The following is a 26,812-nucleotide window of genomic DNA, read 5'->3' on the forward strand; positions in this document are numbered from 1 at the left end:
GGGGTTTATCGATACTGGCACTCTGAGACACAGTGCTGCTGATAAAAAGCAAGGGCTAAGGACAGATGTCTTCTGCCTACTACTGCTTTCCTTGCATGGCCCATTTGAGGTAGATGATACTCATCAATTCTAGCAGAGTTTAGCCACTGGTCAGATTTAGTCAGGCCATGGAATGCAAGTAGTTCTTGTACCATTTTACAGAGCAGGATGAGTTGGCTTTTCAGTCACCTTTTGTGCTTTTTCATTTACAGAAATAAACTTCAGTACAATCTCTGCAACTCTTTATGTAGAGCTGTGCATTCTCTGAAGACATGTTTGCATGATAGTCATAGGAAATACCACCTTCCTCTGTGATTGATTAAAAAAGCTTAAGGCATGGGAATGTCTCAGAGGACACCCTATTATAAATGTATGGCCAGCTGCTCTGGTGGTGACGCTGTAGCACTAAAGATCATCTGAGAAGACAAGATAATTCAAGCTCAGCTGAGTTCTGGCCCAAACTAATGCTTCATTGTTCAACTGAGTATCTGAGTGTCTCACTGAAATACATGTCACTCAGAGCAGTTTTATGCAAAGACTGAAGGCCAGTAAAAAGACCACAAAAGCGTGAAGTCCGGTGATTGAAAAAGAAACCATGTAGCTGCCCTGAATATCTTGCAGTACGGCTCCATTTCTACTAGTCTTGTTTTTGCAGCAGTTCTGGTCTCTGGCATTAATACAGCCAGGATTGAATGACAGTTTTTGCGTTTGGTTGCTGACAGAGCTTCTTTTCAGTTTTAATTCAAAACTACAATGGAGGGTATTTGAACAGAAGGAGCTATTCATGCAGTAAAACCAGCAACTTGCTTACCAGCTTTGCTTAACCTGAGACTTGTGCTGATTCACACAAAACTATCATTGAGATAGAATACAGTAAAGTGTTGTAATTCTCATTTGGTGAAACCAGTTAATTCAGCCTAAGGGTACTGAAATGTTTGCACAGACTTAGTTTTGAGATTGCCCCAATCGGTTCATCCTTGTGCTTTCACATAGCTTGCTGTATTTGCCAGCTCCTTTGGACCCTAGCATAGATTATTTAGGCAAAAGCTAGACATCTGGCAACTGCTGGCAACTTCTCACCTCTTCTCTCAGGGCGGTGGCCAGATACATGTGGGTGGGCTGGGTCTTTGTGACTGACTGTGACAGGGAAGGGATGAGATTCGTCAAGTGTCTCTACACAATGAAAGAAGACAGGGAGCCCTGGCAAAAGGTCTTGTCCCTTGCTTTCCATATATCTGTGCAGTCCTAGTTATGCTTTTCACCTACTTCTCACTCTTAATGAGGGAGCAACCCAAAGTTACGTAAAAATGGATCTTCCTAATACGTGCTGTTTCTCTTATAGATGTTATATAAGGAAAAACATTATTTTTCCACACAATTTGCTACTATGTACTCAAGAAAGCTTTCCTTTTGATAACTATGGATGCTAGATAAACCATCCTGCTGTTTTCTTGGGTTCTTTCACAAGCACTGTGTCTCTGCTTGGCAGAGATCCACAGTCTCATTCATGCTTGTTGCTATGGTATTGTGATCCAGCTTACCTGCACCAGGTCTGCATGTGAGGCAGTGTGGTGACAGTACTGAATGCAGAATAGGCTCAGCTAACTTTGGTCATTTTAATTATACTTTAATCTGGACCTCTGACCATGATGAAATCTAAACTATTCAGGTCAAATCCAAACATCAGGATAAAATTTATCTATAATTATTTTTCCTGCTTTGGCCCATGCAGTGTTTCGGAAGAGATGCAGCCAGATCAACCTGACCTCTCATTAACCAGGTGTGTCCTCTCTGATATCACAGGAGAGAACAGCTTAGTATCGCACTAAGAGAAGGGTGCCTGTAAGCAAGTCTTGAGCTTAGGAAAGTCCTATTACAAGCTCTGCTCCCTGCCTACAGCCCAGCACTGCAGCTCCACCTCTTTCATGTGATCCAATGTTTCAGATTAGCATCTGTCACATAACCAGATCCACAGGATGTCTTGTTGAACTTCTTGAGTAGTCCTGGAAAAATAAACTGTTCATCTCCTTATGCCTTTAGGGAGTCAGCTACCTATTTACCGCTCTCATGGTGAAGTAAGTATTTGGGAGGTGAAAGAGACCATGGCAGCACAGCATGTCTTCACATGACCAAAGTGAAAATTACGCCTATAAAAGCTGCCGCTGCAATTTAGAGCATGGAGTATTTTCCAGATATCTCACGGTTAATACTGTGGAATGTATTCACAAATGTCGGATGGAAACCCAGTCCATAATTTTCTACCCACTGCTTATAAATATCGCATCTTCATAATGTGGGGTTTTCTTTTTCCTTCCTGTTGTCTTGATTGTTGTTGACTCAGAGAGTTGGGCTGGGGTGTTATTTTTAATCTCATTACACCATTTGAGTTTTTCTTTATGTGTGGCTTTTTTTTTTCTCCAGAGTTACTTTTACAATGACGACACTTTTAACTTCAACTACGCCCAAGCCAAAGCTTCCATGGGCCTTTTTAGTGAAGCTGAAGAGGTATGCTTTTATTTTCTTGAAAACACAACGATAGAAATGTTTCCCTCGTACTCCTGTTTTTCTTCCTTTTTCTTCTTTTTTTTTTTCATCCACGTCTTCATTTTGGTTGAAACTAATTAGAATGTGTGGAACATTCGTAAAGGAACCGAAACTCACAGTGAATGCTATTCAGAAAAGATTATCTTGCTAATCTTGTAATGCGAGGTATATGGAGAGTCATGCTGCTTGTGGTGCGTCACAAGAGTGCTTGCAGCTCCCTCTAATTGATCAAAGAATGCCTTCTTAATCAGATTTCCTACACTTTGTCTGGGATCTCAGGCAGTCCTATTGTTCAGATTGGCTACAGCATGCTGAGTAAAAGACACTGAATAGTTAAGAGCTGCGAGGTGTCCCTAGAAGTTTGTGTTTGTAAAAAAAACATGCAACGACAACAGAAAAAAAAACAAACACATTTTCTTCCTTGGGGAGATGTGGGAGGAGAAGAGGAAGCACTCGCTATCTTATTCAGCAGCATCCAGATGCAGCTGGAAGAGATTAACTTTTCCACACAGCATTTTTTGTGTCTATGTGCAGTAGAAACTTAATTACAACTAAAATATGCAGAAGCAAATAGCTATTATGAAGATGGAAGCTATGTTTTCCACAAGGCTATCAGAATATGAACTAGGAAAAAACAAACCAACAGATATCTGAAGTGGATCATACAGGTTTGGTTTGTTTTTGCTTTTCAGTTTTCTCCTTTCTAATTTTTTGTTTAACTCTTTGAGCCTCTTCACAACAGAGCTCTTTTATTTCTGTGGAACTCACAATTCCAGTACATACATCTGCTCCTATAAAGATATCTTTCTTTATTTATTTTGCCAGAAGCATCCCAAGTATAGTCACAGATATACCTGCAAAGAGACGTACATAGTTGTTGGGTTTAGGTTTTGTTGGCTTTTTTTTCTGTGAATAAAGCCAGAGTACGTCTTAAAATGCATCACTTCTCCCACACACACCCCTTTGGATGCAGAGTGTAATAAGCTTGTTTTCGCCCAGTAAGTTACAAAAGGCTAATGCTTTGCCTCAGAACCTTACTGAAACCAAAAGGTTAAGAAATGGCTTATTGCTCACCTAAAATGAACTCTGACATGTATGGGGAAGAAAGACTCATATATATAGTGAAACTTCTGGTATTTCAGGATGATGCTAATTAAATTGCATGCATTGCTTTCTAAACAAACAAGTTCCAAATAGTTCTTCCTACAGGCCCAGTGTTCCTTTGTGCTCTTTGAGTTTCGTGGCCACTTACTGGCACTTGTTGAGGGTAGTCCACACCCTCTGTACAGCTTGGCACTTGGAAGCTGCAGCAGTCCCTTGATAAGCATTGCACTCTTTCAGTCCTCCACCTACTCAGCATAGCAGTATGCCCCTGCACTACAGTTGCAAACTCAGAGTCATCTCATGAAGCCATTGTTGCATGGCTTAAGCCTTACCTGCATGTTGAACCTAGGCAGGTCTGTCTTGTGTTTGTTTAAAAGTACATGCATATATATAATCTTTTATTTTCCTTCTTCCTGCAGGTGTTCCTTTTGATCCAGAGTGAGAAGATAAAGAATGATTTTGTTTACCTTAGCTGGCTGGCTCGCTGCTGTGAGTCACTTTACTCTCAACATTACTCTCAACAGAATACACATCCTCCTCTATTGCATCAGTCTTGGCAATCCGCTTTCCTAATTGAATGTAATGTTGTAGGTGGATTCAGGACTTTAAAAGTGAAAAGCTGATTGTGCACTCATTATAGTGTGGGTGGTTATTGCAACTTTCATATGTCTGGCTTCACTAAGCAGTTACAGCTTCAGTGTTGTTCTGGTTCCATCAATGCAGTTTTGTCCTAACCAGGGAATGTTTTCCTTCTCAGTTGTCTACTCAGTTGCTTGAGTGAGGATTTCCTGTCTTGAAAGACTGGATTAAAACTGTAAAATGTTCAGAGTAAAACATAAACAGAAGCAGCAATACTGGGTCAAGCAGAAGGGTCTGTATAATTCCGATTTTATTGGGAGTACTCCCGTGGCTAAGGGAATTCACGCTTGTTCTGTAGACTGTGTTCATCCCTTTGATTTTGTGCCACAGTAGTTCTGTGACAGACTCTGGAACTGCAGTACTCCGAATGCGCAAACTTTTCTACAAGAGGTTGACTATAGTGTCAACTGTAAATTCTATGGCATTTATAGAAGTTGCTATTTGTTCTCAGTCGTGCCTCAGCATTCTGAATTCCTCCTGAAGTTTCAGTAGAGGTGCTGTATTATTCTTCTCTATCTTAAAATTTTCATTTTTCATTCCAAACAGCTTCTAGAATTTTTTGCAGAAGGAGCTGTTCATTGATGAGTGTACTGATCTTTTAGTGTCAAGTGTATAAATTACATTTATGTACTCCTGGATAAAAGCTGCTATGGAAATTACAGAGCATTCTAATTCATTCATGTCAGAGTATTATTAGGTCTTGAGTCATACACAGTTCAATCCTGAAGTATCTCCAAAGGGGAGAAAGCACTAGGGATGCATATTTTTTGGAAGCTAGACAATATTTTTCTGTTTAAGGTTGTTGAACCATTTACATCAAATTCTTCCCAAAGAGGAGGTAGAAAGCCGTGGCATGAGCACAGTAGTCCATTTCTCCAGGTAGATGGGTTTGTATGTGGAAATTAAGTCCTGGCTGTTTGCCATTGCATATGTTATCCAGTGCTGATGACACTGTTATACTGCTTCCTAAATAAGAACTGTCCATAAATCCTGAGTTTTTATATCGGCCGTTTATTGTTGATTCCCACTCATTCTACCTGCAACATATGTATTGGCACAGTAGGAACAAATGTGAAAAGCTGAACAGTCCCTCTTTTGAAAAAGTATGAGAGTTCTCCATGTACCAGCACCCATCTACTCTGTGAGTTGCTGATAAGACACGAAAAAGAAATACTTCATTTCCTTTTCTTTTCTCCCAGTATTCGAACATGTCTGGAAGTAACAATATAAGCCTCAATTAACAGCATGGTCCTTATCTTCATAAAATCGATTTTTAGAATTCTTTATATTCAGATGTGCTAGTAGACATTTTCACTAGCTGAGATGCAAGATTCAGTTTCTTTTATTTCAAACTGTGTATTAACAGTTATGCTTGAAAGCCAATGAAAATTTCCAGTCACAAATTACAATCTAAAACCAGGATGAAATCTCAGGGATTTGGACACATTTTTTTTTCTAGTAGATGCATAATGACACGGTTTATTGTGCCTGTAGGCTATAGGAGCTTTTATTTTATTCCTTTGCTTTTCCATGAACTGTGGGAATTCATTGTTTAGATTGAGGTGGGCACCAATTATCAAAGGCCTTACTTCAGCATCAATTAAAATCTTTATGTTCATAAGAACACAAAATCCTAAATTTCAACATCTAAATTGATTGTCCAATTAATTATCCCACATAAATACCTTCTGTAATACTTTCTGTTCTGTTGTTTATCCACTTCTGAAATCATACAAGCTGTGCTTGTTGCCATACCTGTGAAATACAAAGTGAGATGTATACTCTCCATAATTATTAGTGTTCTCTGAAGAATTGCTGTTATCACTAGGAAGGCAGAAGATAAGGATGCATTTCCCTTCCCAACTTCATGCTTACAGGGTGAGGCATTGAGAAGGAAATTCAGAAACATTTATTCCATCTTTTCACCAAGTATTGTGCATGGCATATTCTTTTAATGATCCCAAGTTTTTGTCATTATTACAGATATTATGAATAAGAAACCACAGTTGGCCTGGAAGCTCTATCTGAAGATGGAGACCTCAGGGGAGTCCTTTAACCTATTGCAGCTCATTGCAAACGATTGCTACAAAGTGAGTCTTATTTTAAAAACAAAAAAACAAACAAACAAAAAGGTTGGCTCAGAGTTTTTCCATGATTCTGCATCTCAGTGCTTTAGAACTTAGTGTTAAAGGACTATTTTGGGCTAGTGGTGGTTGGACTTGATTGATTTAGAGGTCTTTTTCAACATTAATGATTCTATTATTGTAATTTGAGTTGATGTTGTATCAAGGACTTTGGTACAGTAGGTATTACTGTATATAGAGCAACTCATACTTTAAAGTTAATGCTGATTTGAAGGGGAAAAGTAAAAGTGGGTAAGAAGTTCCATTAGCTTTTGTTCAATGTTTACAATCAAAAGAAGAACAGTGCTGATCACAACCAATTATTAGAAGTTCACAGTGCAGTTTGTCTATGTTTTCAAAGACACATAGCGCTGATGTTAATACCATGCATTTCCATACATAGAACTGAAATGTACCAGTTCTGTCACTTGATGCCAGAAGAAAAATGGGAGAATAAATGCACATTGCTTCTATGGCTTAGTGTTGATTCCAAAATACTGAACTCAAAACTTTTAATCCACTTCTGAAAGATGGTCATATGGTCAGGAATACACAGTGATTCTCTTCTTCTTGTGCAGATGCGTCAATTTTACTATGCAGCCAAAGCATTTGATGTCCTGGAGAGACTGGACAGTAATCCCGAATACTGGGAAGGCAAGAGAGGTGCTTGTGTTGGTGTCTTTCAAATGATCTTAGCAGGTCGAGAAGCAAAGTAAGTATTCTTTGTTCCATTGGCTTTTTCTTTTTTGCAATGTTCCTTTTTCCAATTAGCTATAAGCTAAATTCTTAATCTTAGTTTTGGGAGCAGTTATTTATTCCAAATACTTATTGACCTGTCTGAGAATTGAAACTCTGGCCAGTAGTCCCGTATATACAGTGTTCAGTTTGAACTGCATCTTCTACAACAACAGTTAGTTAGAAAATATGTGGTAGAGAATGTCTTATCAGTGAATGCTGTGAATTGCAGGCAACCAAAATATATTGGTCATTATAATAGTAAGAGCCAAGTTATAAATGTAATATATTTGTGTCCTGGGGGAGAAGACCTCATTTTGTGTTGATGGCCTAAGAATGGAAGTGTCCCATGGCAGTTTAAGGTTCACAGAACAGAAATAAGGGAGTACTTACTCAGCTCTTGAGGAAGGATGTGGTTTCTTTAAACAATGACTAAATGAGAGACTGCTAAAATTTGCTGAACTTTACTTTCTGAAAACTAACAGTCAAAGATATATTTGATGAAAGCTTAAAGGAAACGATCTTGGTTATTGATAATTTTGCTTCTGGTCCATTTCACTGAGTGGAAGAGAGAGAGCAGTGAGGCTGTATTTAAGAACTGTTCCCTCGTGAATATTTTGCTGTGTTGCCAGATGGCCGTTCTCCCCTGACCAAAGTTGCCATTTCGTACACTGGAAGGTGTGTGTCTTGGCTTCTGCTCATTCCTTGTGTTCCCTTCTCTGCTGGAATAATCTCATTAACCAGTACACCCTTCAAGTGCCCTTTTGGCAAGTGCTGCAATAGATGCAGTAGAATGTGCATAGCCTGCGTGTTTTACATTACGCACACAAGTTCTTGTTGTAAAGTAGCTAGCAAATTGCAGCTTCATACTGGTTTGTCCTATTGGTATGTTTGTTTTCACGCTGTTTATGTATTAGTAAGTTGTAAGGTGCTTTGGTAGCATTAAACTAGATGTTGCCGTCCTCAGACTAGCAAATAAGTAGCATTAAAGAAAAATGCTTTGTTTTGTTCTGGGGAACTATTTTGCAAGAGTAGGGATTTATATATGAAAATTCTCTCCCTGTTGCAACTGCACACAAGACTTTGTTTTTGTCTCTTAGTATCTAAACTATTGTGTATTTTTCCCTGTTCCTTCTCTGCAGATAAATGGATCTCTCTGCCTACGAAGCATCTTGTACAGAACAGTTTGGACATGAGGGCTTGTTTATTTTATCAGTTTATTCTTACCCACATTTGCATTTTTGCTTTTCACCTTTGTAGAGAGACTCTGCGGGAAGTACTGCACCTCCTGAGGAGCACCGGTAACTCTCAAGTAGAATACATTATCCGCATCATGAAAAAGTGGGCCAAGGAGAACCGAGTCCCTGTCTAAGCCAGTGCCACAAAGTGAACAGGGTCAGTTACTGGTTTTGTGTGACTGTAATGCGTGGAGTTTGGTTTCTCCCATGCATTCTGGGTATTTCCTTCTTTGCAGGGCTTTCAGACATAAAGCAGGTTGATTGAGCTGAGCAACAGCATCGTTCAGTGACACTGCAAAACAGCCATCAATTTGCATTTTTTTGGGATTCTTTGTCTGTTATTGTTTTTTGTTTCTGTTCATTAAAGCATTATTGGTATTTTTTTCTGTCAAACAAATCTGTTCCTCCTCCAAAGTTTCTCAGTTCTTAGTTGTAATTCCAACTGTCCACCAGTCAAAGCACTCTTCTGGTGTTCCTCAGATTTCTCTCCCTGAGTTACTGGGGTGCTTTGTGGGTTTTTTCAGTAAGTATTCTGGCCTCTGGAGAAGAATTATTTGTTAAATGACTGAGATAAGTCTTACCCAATAAGTGATGGAAAGAGGCGAGTACAGAGGATGACTGTAACCAAAATAGGATGTCAGAGAACACGTAGAGTTTCATATATTACTTGCCTAGGGTAAAATACAAACTATATTCTGAACACTGTCTTTTCTGGATAAACCATCTCTTTTACTTATATCTGAAAGAGTTGTTATATCTCTTAACACTAATTCTGAAGATGAGGGTTAATCAATCCCAAATGCCAAGAGTCAGATTGGCTTATTTGCTCCCGAGGCTAGTTTAACAGTAGTAGTAACAAAGCATGACGGTAGCATCTGTTCCAGTGCGGGGAGGTTTGACTGACCTGAGTGTTCAATCTTGCTCTGTTGATGTTCAGAAGACCCAGAGCTGAATCTTTTGAATACTTTTCTTCAGCACTTACTGCCCTGGTTGCAAATAAATTTATTATACTTTTGAGGTAATTTCTGTAACGTGCTCTGAGGAGAACAATTCAGGACACATGATTCTAAAAGAAGACAATAGTTGTAACCCAGAAATGTACTAAATGGTTTGCAGTGAAAACATTTGTATATTTTTTGTAAAAGTAAAATTTACAATTTGTAAATTTGTAAAATACTTCTGAAGTATTTTTGTATCTTTTATTTTGGAGAGAGGGGAGTCTGAATGCAGTATTTACTGCTGTCTGTGCTTTGATTAAAGCTCTTAATCGAATCTACAGTTGAATATTGGTCTGTGTTGCTTCATGCTGAAGGAATTGAAATAGTATATTCACTTACCTGTGGAAAAGGACAGATCTATGTCTGGTTGTTAAATGTATGTTCAGTAGCCATTCAAAGGCAAGCCAGCGGCCTTGGCCCTGATTTTGAAGCTGAAAATTAGGAGGCTGGGTTTCTGTGACACATACATGGTTCTCACCCATATAACATCAGTGGTTTTTTTACCACTTGAAGCAAAAACTGTGGTTATCATCACTCAGTTATCTGGAAATATATTGATAGTTCTGGTTATTTGCATTTACTTGGAATCTAGAGAAGAGATAAGCAACAATAATAGAGGCTTTCAGCAGGGGCAGTGGCAACAATACACAGAATCAAAAGAGAAGGTGTGAAGGGAGCATGAAGTATTTTCTCTGAAAGCAGTTACAAAACACATTTCACTTGGAAAAGGCATTTTTGTCTTCCCTCCCAGTTTAATTAACTTAGAAACAGATCAGGAGTACTACTATAAGTCTTGGTACAAAGCTTCAAAAAATTGTGTTGGTGGCTTTGTAGCAGATGTTAAATGCAGCTTATTACTCCTATTATTGAAGGTTAACCTGCAGGAGAGCTGAAGAGCATCCTAATCCGTTGCAGACCATTTTACGTGTTGGATGAAACTTGTGAAGGAAGTGTGTTGGCATTGCAGCACATGGGCTCGGGGACTCGTTTTAAAATCTCTGTCATCAGTGGAGATGTTTTTGAAAATGCTGCCTTTGTTCACTGTAGTTACAAAGTCATATTTAATATGCTAAAGAATGTGGGTTTTAGCCCAGTACATTTTATTGACTGATAATACTTAAGTTGTAAAGAACTGGGGACTGCAGGCTTTTGCCTTGTGTGGTGATAAAATAGGACGTTACGTTAAGGTACTGTCCTAGCACTTAGAAGTACTAGTAATGGAACAGAAATGGAGGTACTACTAAAACGCAGAAGAAAGGTGCTGAAATACTGATGTTTTGTTTACCACAGAAGCATGTTCAAGAACAAAAATGTGTTAGAAGTTGCCTTGATATAGAAAGAGAAGAGCAAACACCTAAAGCTGTTTCTCTGGTAGTTAGCAGAACTTTATCTCTGCCCATTTCCAAATTCCCTAATTGTAGGAATTTAAGGAGTCACTAAATTGGAGCAAAGGGAGACAGACAGGAAAAACATAACAACAAAAGGGACCTACATAGAACTAGCAGGCAGTGAAGAGTGCGTGAGCAGAGTCAGGGAAACTGCTAAGTTTAATGGGTCAGTAATAAGTGAACATAAAATTGAAAACAGCTGTATTTCAGATAATGTACTTGAAGAGTGACTTAAGTCAAAAAGAAGTGGTTGCATCATTAGAATTACAAGGAAGAATGTGGAAAATACAGCTATTTCTTTATATTCTCAGTAACCATCTCATTATGGAAAATATGATATAGAGAGTGGACAGAACGTACAGTGTTACCAATCATAACATTAACAATTGGAGAAAAACAAAACATTGTACCTGCTTTCAGTTGGGCGCTGACACGTTCCTGATAAATGAACATGATGATCATAAGCTTGATAATACCTCAACATTTATGCCTGTAACATCCAAATATTCTACGGAGGATGACAGCTGTGCTTTGTATCACTGCAGTGTAGTAATAGAGGGTTGCTGGGCATCAGTTGGCGGAGTGCTGATTAGTTGTGTTGTTGCTAGGTGTGGGTTTTCAGGTAGAGAATAATTGCATTGTGGCTATATATATATATATATTGTTATCATTGTATTTTTGTTTCCGTTTTCCTTTTCTGTCTTAGTAAATAGCTTTTATCTCATCTCACAAGTTCTATTTTGTTTCCAGTTCTCCCATTTAGGAGGCAATGGGGGCCATGTGGTGCTGAGCTGCTGCTGGGTTATATCACAACATCCTCATACTGCATGGTACTAAATTTCATCTGCTGATCCTTGTGTTGAATCCCATAACTTGACTTTTCAGGAAAATATTTTCCAACAATGTTATCAGTAAGAACTAACGTTTGTACAAGTTTTTCTATGTGTATCCTTGAATATAACAAATACGTGTTTTTATCTAAGTCAGGATGACCACTCTTGAAGCTGCTGAAGAGACTGAATGGAGGAACACTTAATCTCAGTGCAACGACTAAAAAAGATAGAAGTGTCTTGAGAAAACACATAGTTAATGAGCATGTCTAGCTAGCCTGTGGGTAGGGAAATCAGCCCTATCTTTAGCTGTCCAGTTGTAGGCTGGAGGCTGTATTTATTTTCCCCCCCTTTTATGTATGCATAAACTGCAAGCCAGTCTTCACCGTATTAAAGAGGTCATCTCTTTTAAGGATATTTTCCAGCCTGGAAAACTGGCAATGAGTTTGTCAAGTTTTTTTTGTTGGGTTGTTTTTTTTTTTAAGAGGTGTTGTGGCACTTAGTTTATCACTGCATGAGATACTGGAATATGTTCTTTCATACTGAGTCCCATTGGTTAAGGCTGCTTGCAGAATTTGAAAGATAATACTCGTTTTCACTGCACTCAACCACAAAAAAATCTTCCTTCTGAGTTTTGTAGGTACTAAAGTTTTGTTTTCATTTTGAACAGTTAAAGCAAGTATTTGACATCCCTGGGCAATGGTCAGATCCAGAATTCCCTATAGGACTTGCTTAATTGTTGAATACTACCATCTATTTGTGGATTCAAAAATAAAAGTCTGTCTTTTGTAAAAGCTTTGACTTTTGAGACAAGGTAGTTTATTCGTCAAGTAAGAAGAGAACTTCTGCTTCAGATCATGTATGTACACTATTGTGCTTAACTGTTCCACATTATTCTTCAAGATAACTAAAAACAACAAATATACTGAAGTAAGTCACGGTCTTTAAAATGCTTTTACAACTAACTATTCAAGAACTGGAACTTAGCATATTTCCTGTCAAAATAACGTACAGGACAGACAGACCACTCCTCAGACACCGCTATATCTTAACTGAAAAGTGGGATAGTTCCTATGTCATCATCGTCAAGTTGGACTTGTATGGACCTAGGAGCTTTATGCCTGTTTTGGAGCCCTCAAACCACACTTAAGCTGCCCCTTAACTACAGAAGAGGGATGAGCCTCAGACCTCACCATCTGTTCCTTGATCACAGAAAGCAACTGCGGTCAGTTCTGTGAAAAACCACACACAAGAATGCAAAATTACATGGTATGCAATAACATTCTAGTAATACATGTAATAACGTAGAGATGGCTTAAGTCATCCATAAAAGAAGCATGCTTCAGTTCCAACAGTTACGTTCCACATTGTAATGCTACAGCTCTGAATTTCTTAGCTAATTTTTTGTTTCTTAAGAATGATGGGATCATTACGCATGTCTGCTTCAAGGCTGCTGGTAATCTTGCCTCTCACCAGCAAGTGTGCACTCAGGTTGAGGCCATTATGTGGTTAGTCATTATGTGACGAAGCACAGTGTCTTTTTTGGGCCAGTCAAATAATTCATTTAACATGACGTAAATGTTTCTCATTAACATCAGTCTATACATGATAGCTTTTTCTAAGAAAACTTCAGAAAAAATTAAATTACAAAATCTGTTATACGAAGGTCTGAAACTTTCTGCCATATTCCTGTTGCTGATGGTTATCATAGTAATAGTATTCTATAAGTTAAATCATAATTCTGTCTGACTTATTCATGAGGTCACAAGTTCTGAACTTGAGCCATTGCTAAACAGACTGGGAATAATTTAGTGATATAAAACTACTGTGGTTTTCCCCACTAGTTAAAAGTCAGAAGAGCTGTTTTCAGGTCAGAACAAAATCATTTCCGAAGCCAGTTTTACATGATTTTGCACTCAGTTCAGCTAGCTGTTCTCAAAAAGGCCCTGCTGCGGCATCCATTTTTCATTTCTGCATGTTCTCCTTCCCTATCAAATGTTTTCCCTTCCCATTGGGCCGCTATCATGTGACTTACAGCACAGTCATAAAGTTTTCCACGTATCTCCTCCTCCCCTCACCCCACCTCTGGACACTGCTTGCCTTGCCCTACTTCCTGGGAACGTTCAGCGTTTGTTCTGATTTGTGCAATATGCCAAGTCCTACGGATAACTCCACATGAGAACGACACTGAGAAGTAAATTCAAAATCTCTTAAAACCGTGACAAAGTAGTCAGATAAGTACTCAGCCTAAGTTACATCTGACTCTATAATTACTTATCAGTGTAAGAAGGAATACTGTTAAGGCCAGGAAAATGACATTTGAAATGTAGCTTCTTTTCACAAGCATTTCTGGTATGTAGCTACCGCTCTGTTCTTAACCTTCTTATTCTTCCAGTATTCTAAAAAGTCTTTACATTTCACACATCTTCTCAAAATACAGCTTGAGGTGGTAAGAAAACAGGCTTTAATAAAATTCCATTTGTCCATTTAAATTATTCATGTATGGAAAATCACTTTTCACAAGTAATTTTTCAGATGCTATTTTTAAAGCTGTGGCAACTCAAAAGCAGCTTTGTGTTGAATCTGCAAACTTGGTATGTCGTTAATTCCCGCAGATGAATATGTGCTTTGCTTTTTGAATGCAATTTGGCATGGAAATAAAGTCATGGAAGTATGAAAATGCTGAACCACGCATGCAAAGAATACTTCTGGCTTGTATGAATGTTAAAAATGTGATAATTTGTTTATGCAATCATCCTCAGCTGTCTGCGATAATGTGCGCTTATTTAGATGTAGAATTTGATGTAAGGCAAAGCAGTTTCCAAAGTGCTGAGAGGCACCAAAAGAGGTGATGAGGATATTGGAATTTTTGTAAAATCAGTCTGAAAGCCAAAGGAGAAAGTAGAGAAGAAGAAACATCCTCCAAGGTCACAGCCAAATATTATTTCTATGTGAAACAATTCCTAGAAGGTTGCTTTGTGATCTACATGGAATATGTGTCATTCTGGTCTTTGGGCGAGTGAACACTAATTGATAGCTGTCTCCAAAACAGCGACCATACTTTTAAAACAATGTTTTATGATATTTATATATTACAGTATTTTGTAAATGAAACATTCTCTGATAATCAATAAAATATTAATACTTCACAAAAACAGGAAAATATAACGCTGGTGAGCGGGCAAGGCCAGGCTGCCTGCGGTCTGACTGGGTCCACTTCTATGGGCACTGTGAGAGTATTAGTCTCATCCTAGGTCAGCACTTAGAAGAGCAAATCTATGGCAGGTTAGCTTTCCTATTGCTGGGAATTACTTCCAGAGCCTTTTACCTCATTAAACAGTATTACTACTGCTTTGAGTGTAGGACAGCCATTCCAGCTGAGAATTCTATGAAAAGCCAATTTTTCTTATTCACTTTACAGGTGGGTGCTGTAGCACTACTTAAAATAATGACTCATAGGTACTTGTGTGTTTTTAATTACTAATGAAAGAACAGAACCAGCAGACAATAACAGAAGGTAAAACAATTACCTGACTCCAGAGTTTCAGCCAGGCTGGTAATCTTCCGCTGCCTCCAGGGGGGCTGGCCTGATGGAACAGGCTTTTCACTGCAGATAAGTATCCCATTCTGCAAGCATCTTTAACTCTGGGGGAGGCGGGAGGGGGGGGATGAGACAACTCTGAGCACATAATCCCTCTCAATCTCTGTAAATATGTAGGTGTTTTTACACTGTGAATCAAGCAGGTATGAATCATGAAAGACTTACTGCTATTATGGAAATCTATTATTTCTAAAAGCACCATATTTTTTAAAGATGAAAGGTGCTTGCTTGTTCTAGCAAGGAATTTTAACAGCAGAAGCAAAAACAATTATTAACTATTACATTAAAAAAAAATTAAGAACGTTTCTCTTGTTACATCTATTAATGCTAACTAGAACTGACTTTGCTGCTGTTGTCTGAGGAAAAAAATTACCAGCTTTTGCTTGGTAAAAACACACTTAAGAGTTGATGTTTAACATTAAGTAGAAAACGTAGTATCTCACCATCTCATCAGGAGGAGTTTGCTCTTCCTCATCCAAGATACAGTTCTTTTTGTTCTCTCTCACTCTTTTTTCTTCCTAGTGTGGTTAATGCTGCTATTCCATGTAAACTCAGTTTTTGAAGCTTTCAGTTTTCTCTGAAGTTCCTCTGAGTTAAGGACCCTTATTTTCTGTTGTTTTTATTAGTTAACTTTATTCTGCAGATGATAAAAATCACAAACCATACAGCAGTAGTGTCAGTTTGCAGTTAACCTTGAGGAATTACATGTGAACATGATTGTAATCAGAGTAGGTAGGACTCCCCCTTTCACTGGCTGGGAAAACCACACCACTATTTACATGCAGTCCTGTAAATCCTGTTGTTTTTCTAACATGAAGACTTGCCCTGGTGAGATAAATGCCAACATCATATTTTCATCAGAGAATCACAGAATCTATTGAGTTGGAAGGGAGCCTTAAAGGCCATCCAGTCCAACCTCCCTGCAATGAATAGGGACACCCACAGCTCAGTGAGGGTGCTGAGAGCCCCTCCAGCCTGACCTTGCATGCCTCCAGGGATGAGGATCCACTACCTCTCTGGGCAGCCTGTGCCAGTGCCTCACTACCATTACTGTAAAAAACTTCTTTATATCCAGTCTAAATTGCCCCTCTTTTAGTCTGAAACCATTTTCCCTTGTCCTTTCATAAGTGACCCTGATAAAGAGTCCGTTCCCTTTTTTTCTTCTTTCTGCCCCCATTTAGATATTGAAAGGCCACTCTCAGATCTCCCCAGAGCCTTCTCTTCCCCAGCTCTCTCAGCCTGTCCTCGTAGGGAGGTGTTCCATTCCTTGGATCATTTACATGGCCCTCCTCTGGATGCACTCCATCAGGCCTATGTCTCTCCTGTACTGAGGAGTGGACATCTAGACACAGTACACTAGATTGAGATCTCACAAGGACAGAGCAGAGGGGCAGGAACATAGAATCTTAGAATAAGAGTGTCCTGGCTTGAAAAGGACCACAGTGATCATCTTGTTTCAACCCCCCTGCTATGTGCAGGGTCACCAACCACCAACCTAATAGATAGTCAGTACTGTCCTGGTACACAACACAGTTTGAAAAGGCCATTACTGATGGCAGGAAATGGATGTATCTAAATCCAAGTCTAAAGGAAAAGAGCATTTTCAGGGTGAGGCCTCTAGCTCCAGGAGCAGTTTGAATGTAGCCTTTAGAAATACCTTTTGAAAGTAAGTTGTGGCTACTTTAAAAGGAAAACAGAAGTCCCCTTGCCACTGGAAATTTGAAGTTTTGACTCTGTTCAAAGTTTTTCTTAAAGTTCTTGAAAGAATTAGTGTCTCATAGGCTCAAACTTCCATTCTCTACGAAGTAAGGTTTGACCACCTCACAGGGAGCAACATACCAATGCGTGGGATAAAGTTCACCACTATTCCTCTGCCTCGAAAGTGTGATAAATTCCCTTGTAAAGCATTTCCTAATTACCTGAAGCCAGTGAGCTTTTTCTAACCCTCAACATCTGGTATTCGTCCACCTGCCTACTGTCCTTCTGAAGTGCCGTTTACCTCACTAAATAAGAGAACGTCAGACCTTTTCTTAGTGTGGTATCTGGTAACAACTCTGAACACATATGCCTGATTCCTGCCTGGCAGAATGAAGTAGGATTTCTCTCCTGAAGGAGAGAAAGCTTGAGGGATGTTCTGCAAGATTTTTGTATCTTTAATTAAAGAAAGAACATTTTTTTTTCCAAATGGTTTGCATGACATTGATGCTTTCTTTGGAGAAACAGAGAGGTTTATTATTCCTTGGGCTGTGTTATTTTCCTGCGCTTATTGAAAGTGTCTTGATCAAATTTTATATTCGAGTGGCTGTGCCATTTGTTTTCTGGATCAGTCAGGGGGCAACTTAGAAAAAATGTAGGAAGAAAATACAATGGGAAAAAAAAAAAGCATACAGATTCAGAATGCCTTATTGCGTGTAAAAACAGCAAAGCCGGCCACATTGCTGGTGCAATGGATTCATGTGATGCAGAAGCAGTTCTAGCAAAAGCCACACAGACACCATCCTACCTGCAGCTGCAGCATCTCCTGACACAGCAATGAAAGTTGCAGCTGCGGTGACAGCGGTTTCAGTGAAAGGACCACAATGATCAACAACATGCCTGGTTGGACTATAAGAAACCAAGACATCAGGGAGAGACGGTGAGGAAACAACCTGTGAAAAATGAAGATACTGTCACAAAAACAAAGCCCCAAATGAACAGAGGTGTACCTTGGTGAATTCTGAGAGGCTGAGCTCTGTCTGGCTCCTACTTCACTGGGGAATCCAGTGTTCAATGTACATGAGTCTCTGGATGTAGTCAATCGATTCACACTTTATTCCATTGCCTGCTATGCTTGGATCTGCTGCCGAGGTTCTTTAGACAACTGAGATCTAAAGTTTGCTTTGGTAACTTCACTTTAAATTCGAACATCCAAAACCACTATTTGTATAGAAATATAAACAAATGTTCAGCCTCGTAAAAAAGAGCTGTGCTCCAAGATGCTCAGGTGTTAGATTAAATGAGGATTTATCTAGCTAATCTAAAGAGAGGAAAAATAGAGGGGAATATACATAAAACAGAAAATATCCACAAGAACCTTGTATGTGATAAAGGCTGCTACTTCCATGGGAGTCTGCTATGTCTTAACTTAGAATAGATGGTTGCCTGCTGCTTCCAAGAACTAGCTCTATTTTCCTCTGTAACCCTATCGAAGGTCATTACAAATCTGACGAAGATGTGGTTTCAAGTGTATCAACACAATAATCAACAGAATTGTAAGTACTGGTTCCAGGTAACTTGCGAGCTTTATTGTCTTGTGGAGTTTATGTCCTACATTCATTACATCTGAATACGTATCTTACAGGACTGAAAGTGAGAATCAACTTTTAAGTTGGATTCTTCCAGCACACAGCTTCTCTTCACCTCTTTCCAAGAATATGTACAAACATTACCTATGAACATAAACTGTTATATTCCTGTTACTACGCTGTACTTCAAGCTCTCATCTCCCGTATGGTACTTGAAAACAAGCATTCAGCAGAGCCACAAAAGAACCCAGGATTTCCCAGTCACACTTCTGTTTGCTCAGCACTAAATTGCTCTTTTGACAAGGAAAAGCCTCCTTCTACCATCGCAAGGCTTAATAGCATAGACTATGTAGAAAGTTTGGTGAAGAATAGAATCTGCAGAGCAGGATCTACAGGTCTGGAGCTTAGTGACACTGAGTCCAGCAGTACTTATTGGAGTCCAGCAGTACTTATTGTGTGCCACGTCTGATAAATGTACAAAATTTGCAGCAGAAGAACAGGTGGAATTTACAAATAATTTTATGAGGTTGAAAGTTGAAATGTACGTGAGGAATACCTATGCCAAGCTTGCTAGCTCATCAAATCATAGAATATCTGGAGTTGGAAGGGACTCATAAGGATCGTCAAGTCCAACTCCTCATGACCCAAAAATCAGACCCTATGTCTGAGTGCATTCTTTTTGAACTCCAGCAGCTCGGAGCTGTGCTCACTGCCCTGTGGCGCAGACCCTGCCCCTCACCTCCAGCTGCACCCCACACACACACACCATGCCGTTCCCTCGGGCCCTGTCGCTGTCACACAGAGCAGAGCTCAGCGCTGCCCCTCTATTCCCTGTGAGGAGCTGCAGCCGCCATCAGGCCTCCATCAGCTCCTCTGCTCTGTGCTGTGCAAACCCAGGGACCTCAAACACTCCTCATGTATCTTCCCCTCTGGATCCTTCACCACCTAGGTTTGTAGACCTAGTTGTCTTAAAACCTTTCATGTTCCAGTACAAAGGAAATTTCTTTGACTACAGTGTTCAACAAAGCCTTTCAGAAGGACTTCAGGGCAATGTTCCCTTGACCTGGTCGGGCACTCCATGACTTCCTGCTGCAAGTAAGATTCTGGAGCATTCTCCATTCCCTTTATTAAAACCATAGTGTTCAGGAACACCATTCCAGTTTTGTGAATGTTCTCTGCAGCAGAGAGTAGGACAAGTCAAAAAACTTCACATGCAGGGAGATGAAAACATAAGAGTTGAGCTGAAGGCAGATTGGAAAGTGGGGTAATGGGCTGTATAGAATGGTTTGTTTTAAATATTCAGATACACAGATTACACTCATCTTGCGTAATGAAAGTACATTTTAAACTAAAAGGAGAACACAGCTGTGTCACAAACACTGAAGCCAAGGAAGAACAAAAGATGGTAACTTCTTTCTCCTGCCTGCTCCAGTGCAGGTGAAGATACATTACGGGGATGCTCCTGGATTCCTGAGATTCCACAGTGCTTTCTTTGTCTGCACACCCCTGCCTGGCAGCGCCAGCATCGCTCTGTCAGGTAGGTGGTGACAGACTGAGCCACCCTGCTCGCAGGCAGATCCACCTCCTGGAAGAGGAAGCACCGTGCTCGCACCCTGCCCTCTTCGTGTGTGCGGAGAGCAGTTCTTCTCACCAACCTACTGCTGCCAGAACCTCACACAGCAGACGCCGCTTTCCTCACAGGACCACCTCACAGCCAGGGCAGTACCTCGAGGAGGTCAGCTGCTCAAGGAGCCATTTCGGGCCCCAAGCAGGCCCAGGCCCGTCGGCGGTGGGGGGGCCGCCCCCACGGACAGCACAGATCGCACCTCACTCCGTCCCGCGCTGCCCCTCCTCTCTCCTCTCCCTTCCCGCCTCAGCGGGGCCTCCCCTCAGGGCGGCCGCTCTCCTCCCCCGCGCGCGTTCCCCGAGCGCCAACGGTCCGGCGGGGGGTGGGGAACGGCAGCGGTTCAGCCGCCATTGCCCCGCGCAGCGCGGCGCGTGCGAGCGGCCCCTTTAAGGCTCCGACGGCGGCAGCGTGCACATCGCCATAGCAACCGGGGGCGGGCGCCGTCGGGCGCGCTGACGTCGAGGGGAAGCTGAGCAATAACAGCCGCGACGCGGGGCGGCGCGACGGTGTCGGCGGCCTCGGGGCGCGTGCGCGGCCTCGGGGCCTGCTTCTATTTATGTGGGGGGGCGCCAAGATGGCGGAGGCGGCGAGGAGAACGTAGGGGGCAGCTCAGACCGGGCGGCGGAGGGGGGGAGGGGAGAGGGAGGAGCCGGGGGGAGGGAAGGCGGAGAGCGGTGTCACCGTTCGCGCGAGGCGGGGACCGGTGAGAGGGCGGGGGGTGGGGGGGGCGGCGGAGGATGGCGGAGCCGCGCCGGGTGCCGTTCATTAGCCTGTCACCCGTGAGGCGCCGCGAGGCCGAGAGCCCGGCGCTGGAGCGGGAGCCGGGGGGTCGCGAGCCGGAGCCGCCGCCGGCGGGCCGCGAGGTGCCGCTGCTGGAGCCGCCGCCGCCGCCCCGGGAGAGCGCCGCCCGCCTGGAGCCGCCCCGCGAGCCCGGCCGGCCCGAGCCGTCGCCGCAGCGGGAGCCCCCCCGGCCCGAGCCGCCGCCACCGCCGCGCCAGGGCAGCCGGCAGGAGCCGCCGCCGCCGCAGGAGGCGCTCCCGCTCCGCCAGACGGTCCGCCTGGAGGTGGTGCTGAAGGACCCCACCGAGGAGGGCTGCGTGGAGTTCAGCTACCCGGAGCTGCTGCTGTGCAGGGAGGCGCGGGTACGGGACCTCCCCTCTCCTCTCTTCTTCCTCCTCTCCCCTTCCGCCTCCTCCGTCGTAGCGTTGTCGGCGGCCTCGTACTGCTGAGGTGTTTATCCCAGCGCTTATACGGCGTTCGGGGGAGGGGAGGGGTTCGCCTCGTCGGGGAGAGCACCTTGCATCCCATCTTTCTTCCCTCTTCTTTCCTGGGCAGCAGCGTGGCGTGCCCTCTGGACTGGGAGGCTTTTCTGGCAGAAGATGGAGCTGTCCCGTATTGGGCTGTTGTTTGTGGGCTCTCTGCAGGTGGAGGAGTTGTTAGCCCGGCTCTGCTGCCAGCCTTGGTTAGCAGTGGGGTGAGCGTCAGTCCTGGAGGTGTTTTACTGAGTGGGAGTTAACGTCATTGTAACTGACACCTCACCCATCACTATCAGAGTCTTCGCTCAAGTAAAGTTCTTCCTCTATTTTTTTTCCCCAGACAGAAAATACTTAGTGCTTTGGCTGCTGTGTTTATCCTGCAGGTAGTTTTGAGGAGCAAGCAGTATTACCAATTAGTAGGACAGAGTGCTCAGTTAGGAAGGAGGCAGTCCCACTGGAGCTAGTCACTGTGAGGTGCAGATACTGATAAAGTTGCACTGTGTGGTCGTGGCTTCTCTTAATTCCTCTGTTCGATTTTAGAGAAAGTTTCCATCTTCTTGGAAAGGGCAGGGGCAGCTGCTACAGACACAGTTAGCTTTGGTGAAATCTAAAGGAAAACTTCAAGCACTGGTACTGATACTGTCGTTGGCTTTTCAAAGCACAAGAGTGGTTAAAGGAGCAAAATACTTCTATTTGTACTTCTAACAATACTTAGTGACTTGTTTACTTCTCGCACTGTATGGGAAGGGATGTGGAACTGTGTTGTGTTCAAACTGAAGACAGAAAAATCAGGGATTTTAATAATCGCTCTGTGACTTTCTGATATAAGTTAAAAGCTCTTTCTGTTCTGTCCTACAGCTGTTATGGGCAAACAGTGCCAGCAGTGACTGCTCTAGATTGTAGCAGCAGCCTGGTGCTCTGTGGAGTGCCATCTTTCTGAGCAGCTCCTCTGTCAGGATGGAAATTGTGGTAGTGTTTCAGGGAGGGTCTGCACATAGAACCTGGCTTTGTCCCCTGACAATCCCCACTTTAATAACTAGGGTGGTTTTTTTTTGTAGGTTGTTAATGTGTTAATTGCATGGGGAAAAAAATAGTGGTTTTATGTTTCCGATCAAAATTCCACATTTTCTGGAGGAAAGCAGGGAGGAAAATAACACTGATGTAGTGGAGTTTTGCTACAGTTGGGATCAGATAGATAGAAATAGTGATAGAATTGCTTCATAAGGAATCTCTGACAGGGCAGATTGAAAATCAGTGGATTGTAATGTTGCCTCTTTCTGGACTACGTGGAACAAACAACTGATTATGTAAAACTGTGTCATAAATTGTGATCCTGAACTGTTCAGAATGTATTGTATAGTTGTCCTGTCAGTTTAACTTCTTGCTGGTTACAAAGCAGAAACTGAAACAGCTTCTCTAACATAGCAGAGGGGACTTAAAATCTTGCCTCAATCAGCATGCAAAGAGGAGAAGCATGTTTTGTCCAGGAGTAAAACTAAGGTATCCCTCTTCCTTCATGGCTATAGAAAGTAAAAGAGGAGAAATTGATCTACACAGATCTGTCTCTCACCTAATCTCTGGTCATTCTCAGACCAAGAAATGTTGTAACCTGTTCAGAATCCTAAAATAGAAGCAATTATGAAAGGAAGACTGATTCTGGTTGTGGAGTAGAATAGCCACAGTGATGTGTACTAGATAAGGCAGCGGAGAAAACTGCCTTGTTAAAACAGAACTTGAGGAAGAAACTTCTGCCCTCTGTCATTTTTCTGCTGATTCTGAGTTTAGTTGCAATAGTGGTAAGTAGTCAGCAGTTAATGCTGCAGTTTTAAATGGAATTTAAGCTTTCAGAACTTAGTTTTGTTAAAAATGAACAGTTTATGCAAACTCAGTTGTGCAAACTGTTTCTGTAGGATGAAGATGGATTGGGTTTTCTAAAGGCTATTGTTTACTGCTTATCCCTTATAAGTTACTCCGTTTCCCTGAAGCTATTTCCATTAACTTTCAACGTGACATAATTCGAAACATCCTGTAGTGTTGCTTGGAGCTGGAGAAGCTGAGCATGGATCTCCAGAGACTCGCTGTTCTGAAAGGGGAGAGGTGTGTAGAAATCCCATCAAAGAATGGGAATAACTGGAAGCATTGATTTCATAGGTCTCTTAATCAGTTAATAAATAACCCCAACATTTACTTGATGGGTTGAATGCTACCTTTTTTGGTCCAATTCTAAAATTGGATTTACAGCCTGAATAAGAAGCTGATGAAAATGTTTCTGATAAACTTGTGGTGCCCTTCTCCTTAGGTGTTTTGTGTGTGTGTTTAATGTCAGTAGAGAAAGCATCCTTTGATTGGGTTGTTGGTACCATTCATCTTCTAGTAGGAATTAATTACATAGAATTTTTGTGTAAAACAACATGGAATGAGTGAGCCACAAGTGCAAGTTGACCTGTGTCAGGCAGGCTGCAAACGTGCTGAAGTAGTGCTTGAAGTTAATGTGGAGTCCAAAAGACTTGACTGTCCAAGCCCTTACATACCGTCAGAACTGAAATTTGCTAATGACTGTTCAAAGCATATAACAAAGTAGTCCAGCTACACCTTTGATGGTTTGGTGAAGAGATGAGAATTAATGCTTGATGCTGAATTTTCCTTGACCTGTGTTTGAATATGGCAGTAGAGGCTGAACCTTCCCACCAACACTGTTACATGTTGTTGCCATGTGACAGATGGCAGCAGAGGGGCAGGCTGACAAAATGGCGTCTGACGTGGATGTGTGTATGAAGCAAAGATGCATCACTGGATTCCTCCATGCAGGAAAAATGGCATCTGCTGACATTCATGAACACTTAGTGAACGTTGAGCACAGTGAGGTGGTGGGAGGTGTGTTTCAGTTGTGGTGAAGACAAGCCACATTCTGGGTGGCACTGCTGACAAAAATGCATCACTAATGGGTAAAAGTACCGTTTTGTTGCTGGGAGTTTCACTATCCATGTTTGAGTGCTCTTTGTATCTGTTGTATTTCTCCTGGGAATAAATAGGAGGCATTACTTTTGGAGTGATCTATGTAGAGTAGGTTTTCCCTGCTAAAAGTAGGGAAAAAAAAGCGTTGCATAAATTGAGCAGTACTTTATATTAATATATAGTATGCAGGAAATGCATATGTAACTTAGTAGATGTTCCAGGGTTAGCAATAACCCTCTTCTTTTTCTTGTGAGTACTGTTTCTCTTACTGTGGGGGGAGGATCTTGCTTTTCAGAGCTTTGGGTGTTGCTTTTTGTTTCCATCTTTATCTGTTGTAAAACTTGATTTATTCATTGAGTGGCTCATGTGAGGTAAAGTTGGAGAGGCATCCTTAAAGGCCCAAGTATGTTCTACCATGTTTTAAAGCCCTGTTGCCACTCCCACCCCTTTTATTGTATTTTATATAGAAAATTGACAAATGCAGTCATAGGTGTTTTTTCTTGGAAAAAAGAAAACCTTTTCTTCATTACTATTCATTGACTTCTTGTCAGTGGAAACTCAAAAGTGTATGCTTCCTGCTTATTTATACAGCTGGAATATTAAATCATACCATTCTAGCAGCTGTATGGCAGTATTGTAGTATTTGTGCTGTGATTTCTGAAGTTATCCAAACAAGAATGTGGCAGTAAGGAAGCTCAGGGTGGTAAGCTACTTGTTACGGTGTGACTTTGCTTTGTAATCTTTCATTTGCTTTCTTGCTGGTTAGCATACAGGTTGTGTATGATACCTGAGTATCATGGCACCAACAGGGTAGGCACCAGTGTGTGTTACATTTGGAGTTCTTTCTCCTTGGGTCTTTAGTTCAGCCAGCATTCTCTTCTGCTTATGCTCTTGGTTGAGGTTGCACTGGAATATTTAGGTAAAAGTAAAGCTGAGTCTTTCTTTAGTTTTGTGTTTGTCTCTTCACTAGGAGGAGACAAGTAGATGATAACTGAATGGGTTAAACTCATTGGTGGAGCATCAAATAAGCATTTGGACCCTTTTAGTATAGATTCTCACTGCTTAGTCATTAGAATGTGGTTTATTTACATTTTTATTAGACATATCTTATGTTTCTCTTGTAATTGAATGAATACTTCTGTCTTTTTCAGAAGAAATCTGTTCACTCAGAGGATCCTTTTAATGATGAGCAACGTGAGCGGCATGAAGTGGAAACACTAGCCAAGAAGTTTGAGGCAAAATACGTGAGTTACTGTGCCTCTGTTAAAATATACAAATGTTTAGTTGTGGTGTCTTACAGTGCAGCACAGAGGTTAACACCAGACCTTTGGTGCTCAGTAGAGTTGTTGATATGTTAAATGACTTCTGTATAGGTCAGAGTTGGCCATCCTTCTCATATTTCATCTAAGTAGCTTGAAGCTTCTACAAGATTATTAGACAAGTCTGCTAAATAGATTTCTCCATATGATATTATTGCCTGTGAAGCTATTCTTGGAAAAGAGGGGCAACTGAGTAATAATTGCAGGTCGATGTTAGTGATAAATAATGTTGTGCTCTACTGAACAGTTCTTCTCTTTAGGCTGTATACTGATGAATCTTGATGAATTTCTGACTAGTTTGGAATGCTTCCATAGGAAGCTATTATTTAATAAGTCATCACTTGATGAGTTTATCTTGTAGCTGCCAGCTGCCTAAAGAAACTCTGCTGACTCCTGAAAACGTAGCATGAATGACTTGAACAACTCCAGATGATAATATAAAGAGGCTTTCACTAATAAATGGAGGTAGAAATCAGAAAGTGTTTTTTAAAACCACACCCAAGCGAGTCTTTAAGAATTCATATGGGTAGGGTTGGGTGATTAATTCTGAGCTGGCAATCAGAACTCGTCATCGTGCTTCGACATGTTGATATTCTGAATTACTAATAGAGGAGGGAATCAAGAACAGTCTTTTGTATCTTTCACTATTAATATGCATATTGAAATGTTACTTGTTTGATTTCTTTTTTTTTTTTTTTCCTGGCAAAGGCAGACTTTTAGGAATATCTGGTCTAAATATTCAGTGGAAGTAATTAGTATTTCAGAGCATGTTAGATGTGATACATCACAAAAGAAATCCTTAAACTGAAAAGAATCATTTTCTTCTCTTGAAGGGATTGACAGAAACTCAATATACCCAGTGTACCGAGAAGGCAGTTCCATAATAGTGTTTGGTTTTCATTTGAATGATAAATTATTTTTTTGAACTTCAGAGAGAAATATTTCAATTGTACTTCCTAGAAACTCATTTCCATAAAACAAGTTAAAGATTTTAATAATGTTCTAAAACAAGCAGCTTAACTGTAGGAAATGAAAGTCAGTGGAGAACATGTAAAACAGTGTATGTAGGAGGGGTGGGGGTGGTGGAAGCAGTCTAGTACACATGCAGTGTAGTATGCATGCACATACATTT

General features: G+C 41.3%; 2 protein-coding genes across 5 annotated transcripts in view; both read left to right on the plus strand.

Annotated features, from left to right (window-relative positions):
• The window catches only part of IFT56 (intraflagellar transport 56), a 44,222-nt gene extending 32,558 nt beyond the window's left edge, over positions 1-11,664 (plus strand). Inside the window, exons 14-19 of one of the 4 annotated variants that reach the window (XM_072354263.1) lie at positions 2,461-2,544; positions 4,107-4,176; positions 6,310-6,416; positions 7,028-7,161; positions 8,445-8,579; positions 11,559-11,664. In XM_072354263.1, coding sequence (XP_072210364.1) covers positions 2,461-2,544; positions 4,107-4,176; positions 6,310-6,416; positions 7,028-7,161; positions 8,445-8,556 — 507 coding nt within the window. In that variant the 3' untranslated portion in view covers positions 8,557-8,579; positions 11,559-11,664. Of the gene's footprint in view, positions 1-2,460; positions 2,545-4,106; positions 4,177-6,309; positions 6,417-7,027; positions 7,162-8,444; positions 9,705-11,558 lie in introns of those variants that run through there. The other 3 variants (XM_072354254.1, XM_072354245.1, XR_011905673.1) reach the window with 3 other exon arrangements.
• A 9,214-nt stretch (positions 11,665-20,878) lies between these two features.
• UBN2 (ubinuclein 2) overlaps positions 20,879-26,812 on the plus strand; it is a 52,307-nt gene continuing 46,373 nt past the window's right edge. The window contains exons 1-2 of the mRNA XM_072343142.1: positions 20,879-21,292; positions 25,513-25,605. Coding sequence (XP_072199243.1) covers positions 20,888-21,292; positions 25,513-25,605 — 498 coding nt within the window. The 5' untranslated portion in view covers positions 20,879-20,887. The remainder of the gene's footprint in view (positions 21,293-25,512; positions 25,606-26,812) is intronic.

The sequence above is a fragment of the Excalfactoria chinensis genome, chromosome 1 (genome assembly GCF_039878825.1).
Source record: "Excalfactoria chinensis isolate bCotChi1 chromosome 1, bCotChi1.hap2, whole genome shotgun sequence".
NCBI classification, from domain to species: domain Eukaryota; kingdom Metazoa; phylum Chordata; class Aves; order Galliformes; family Phasianidae; genus Excalfactoria; species Excalfactoria chinensis.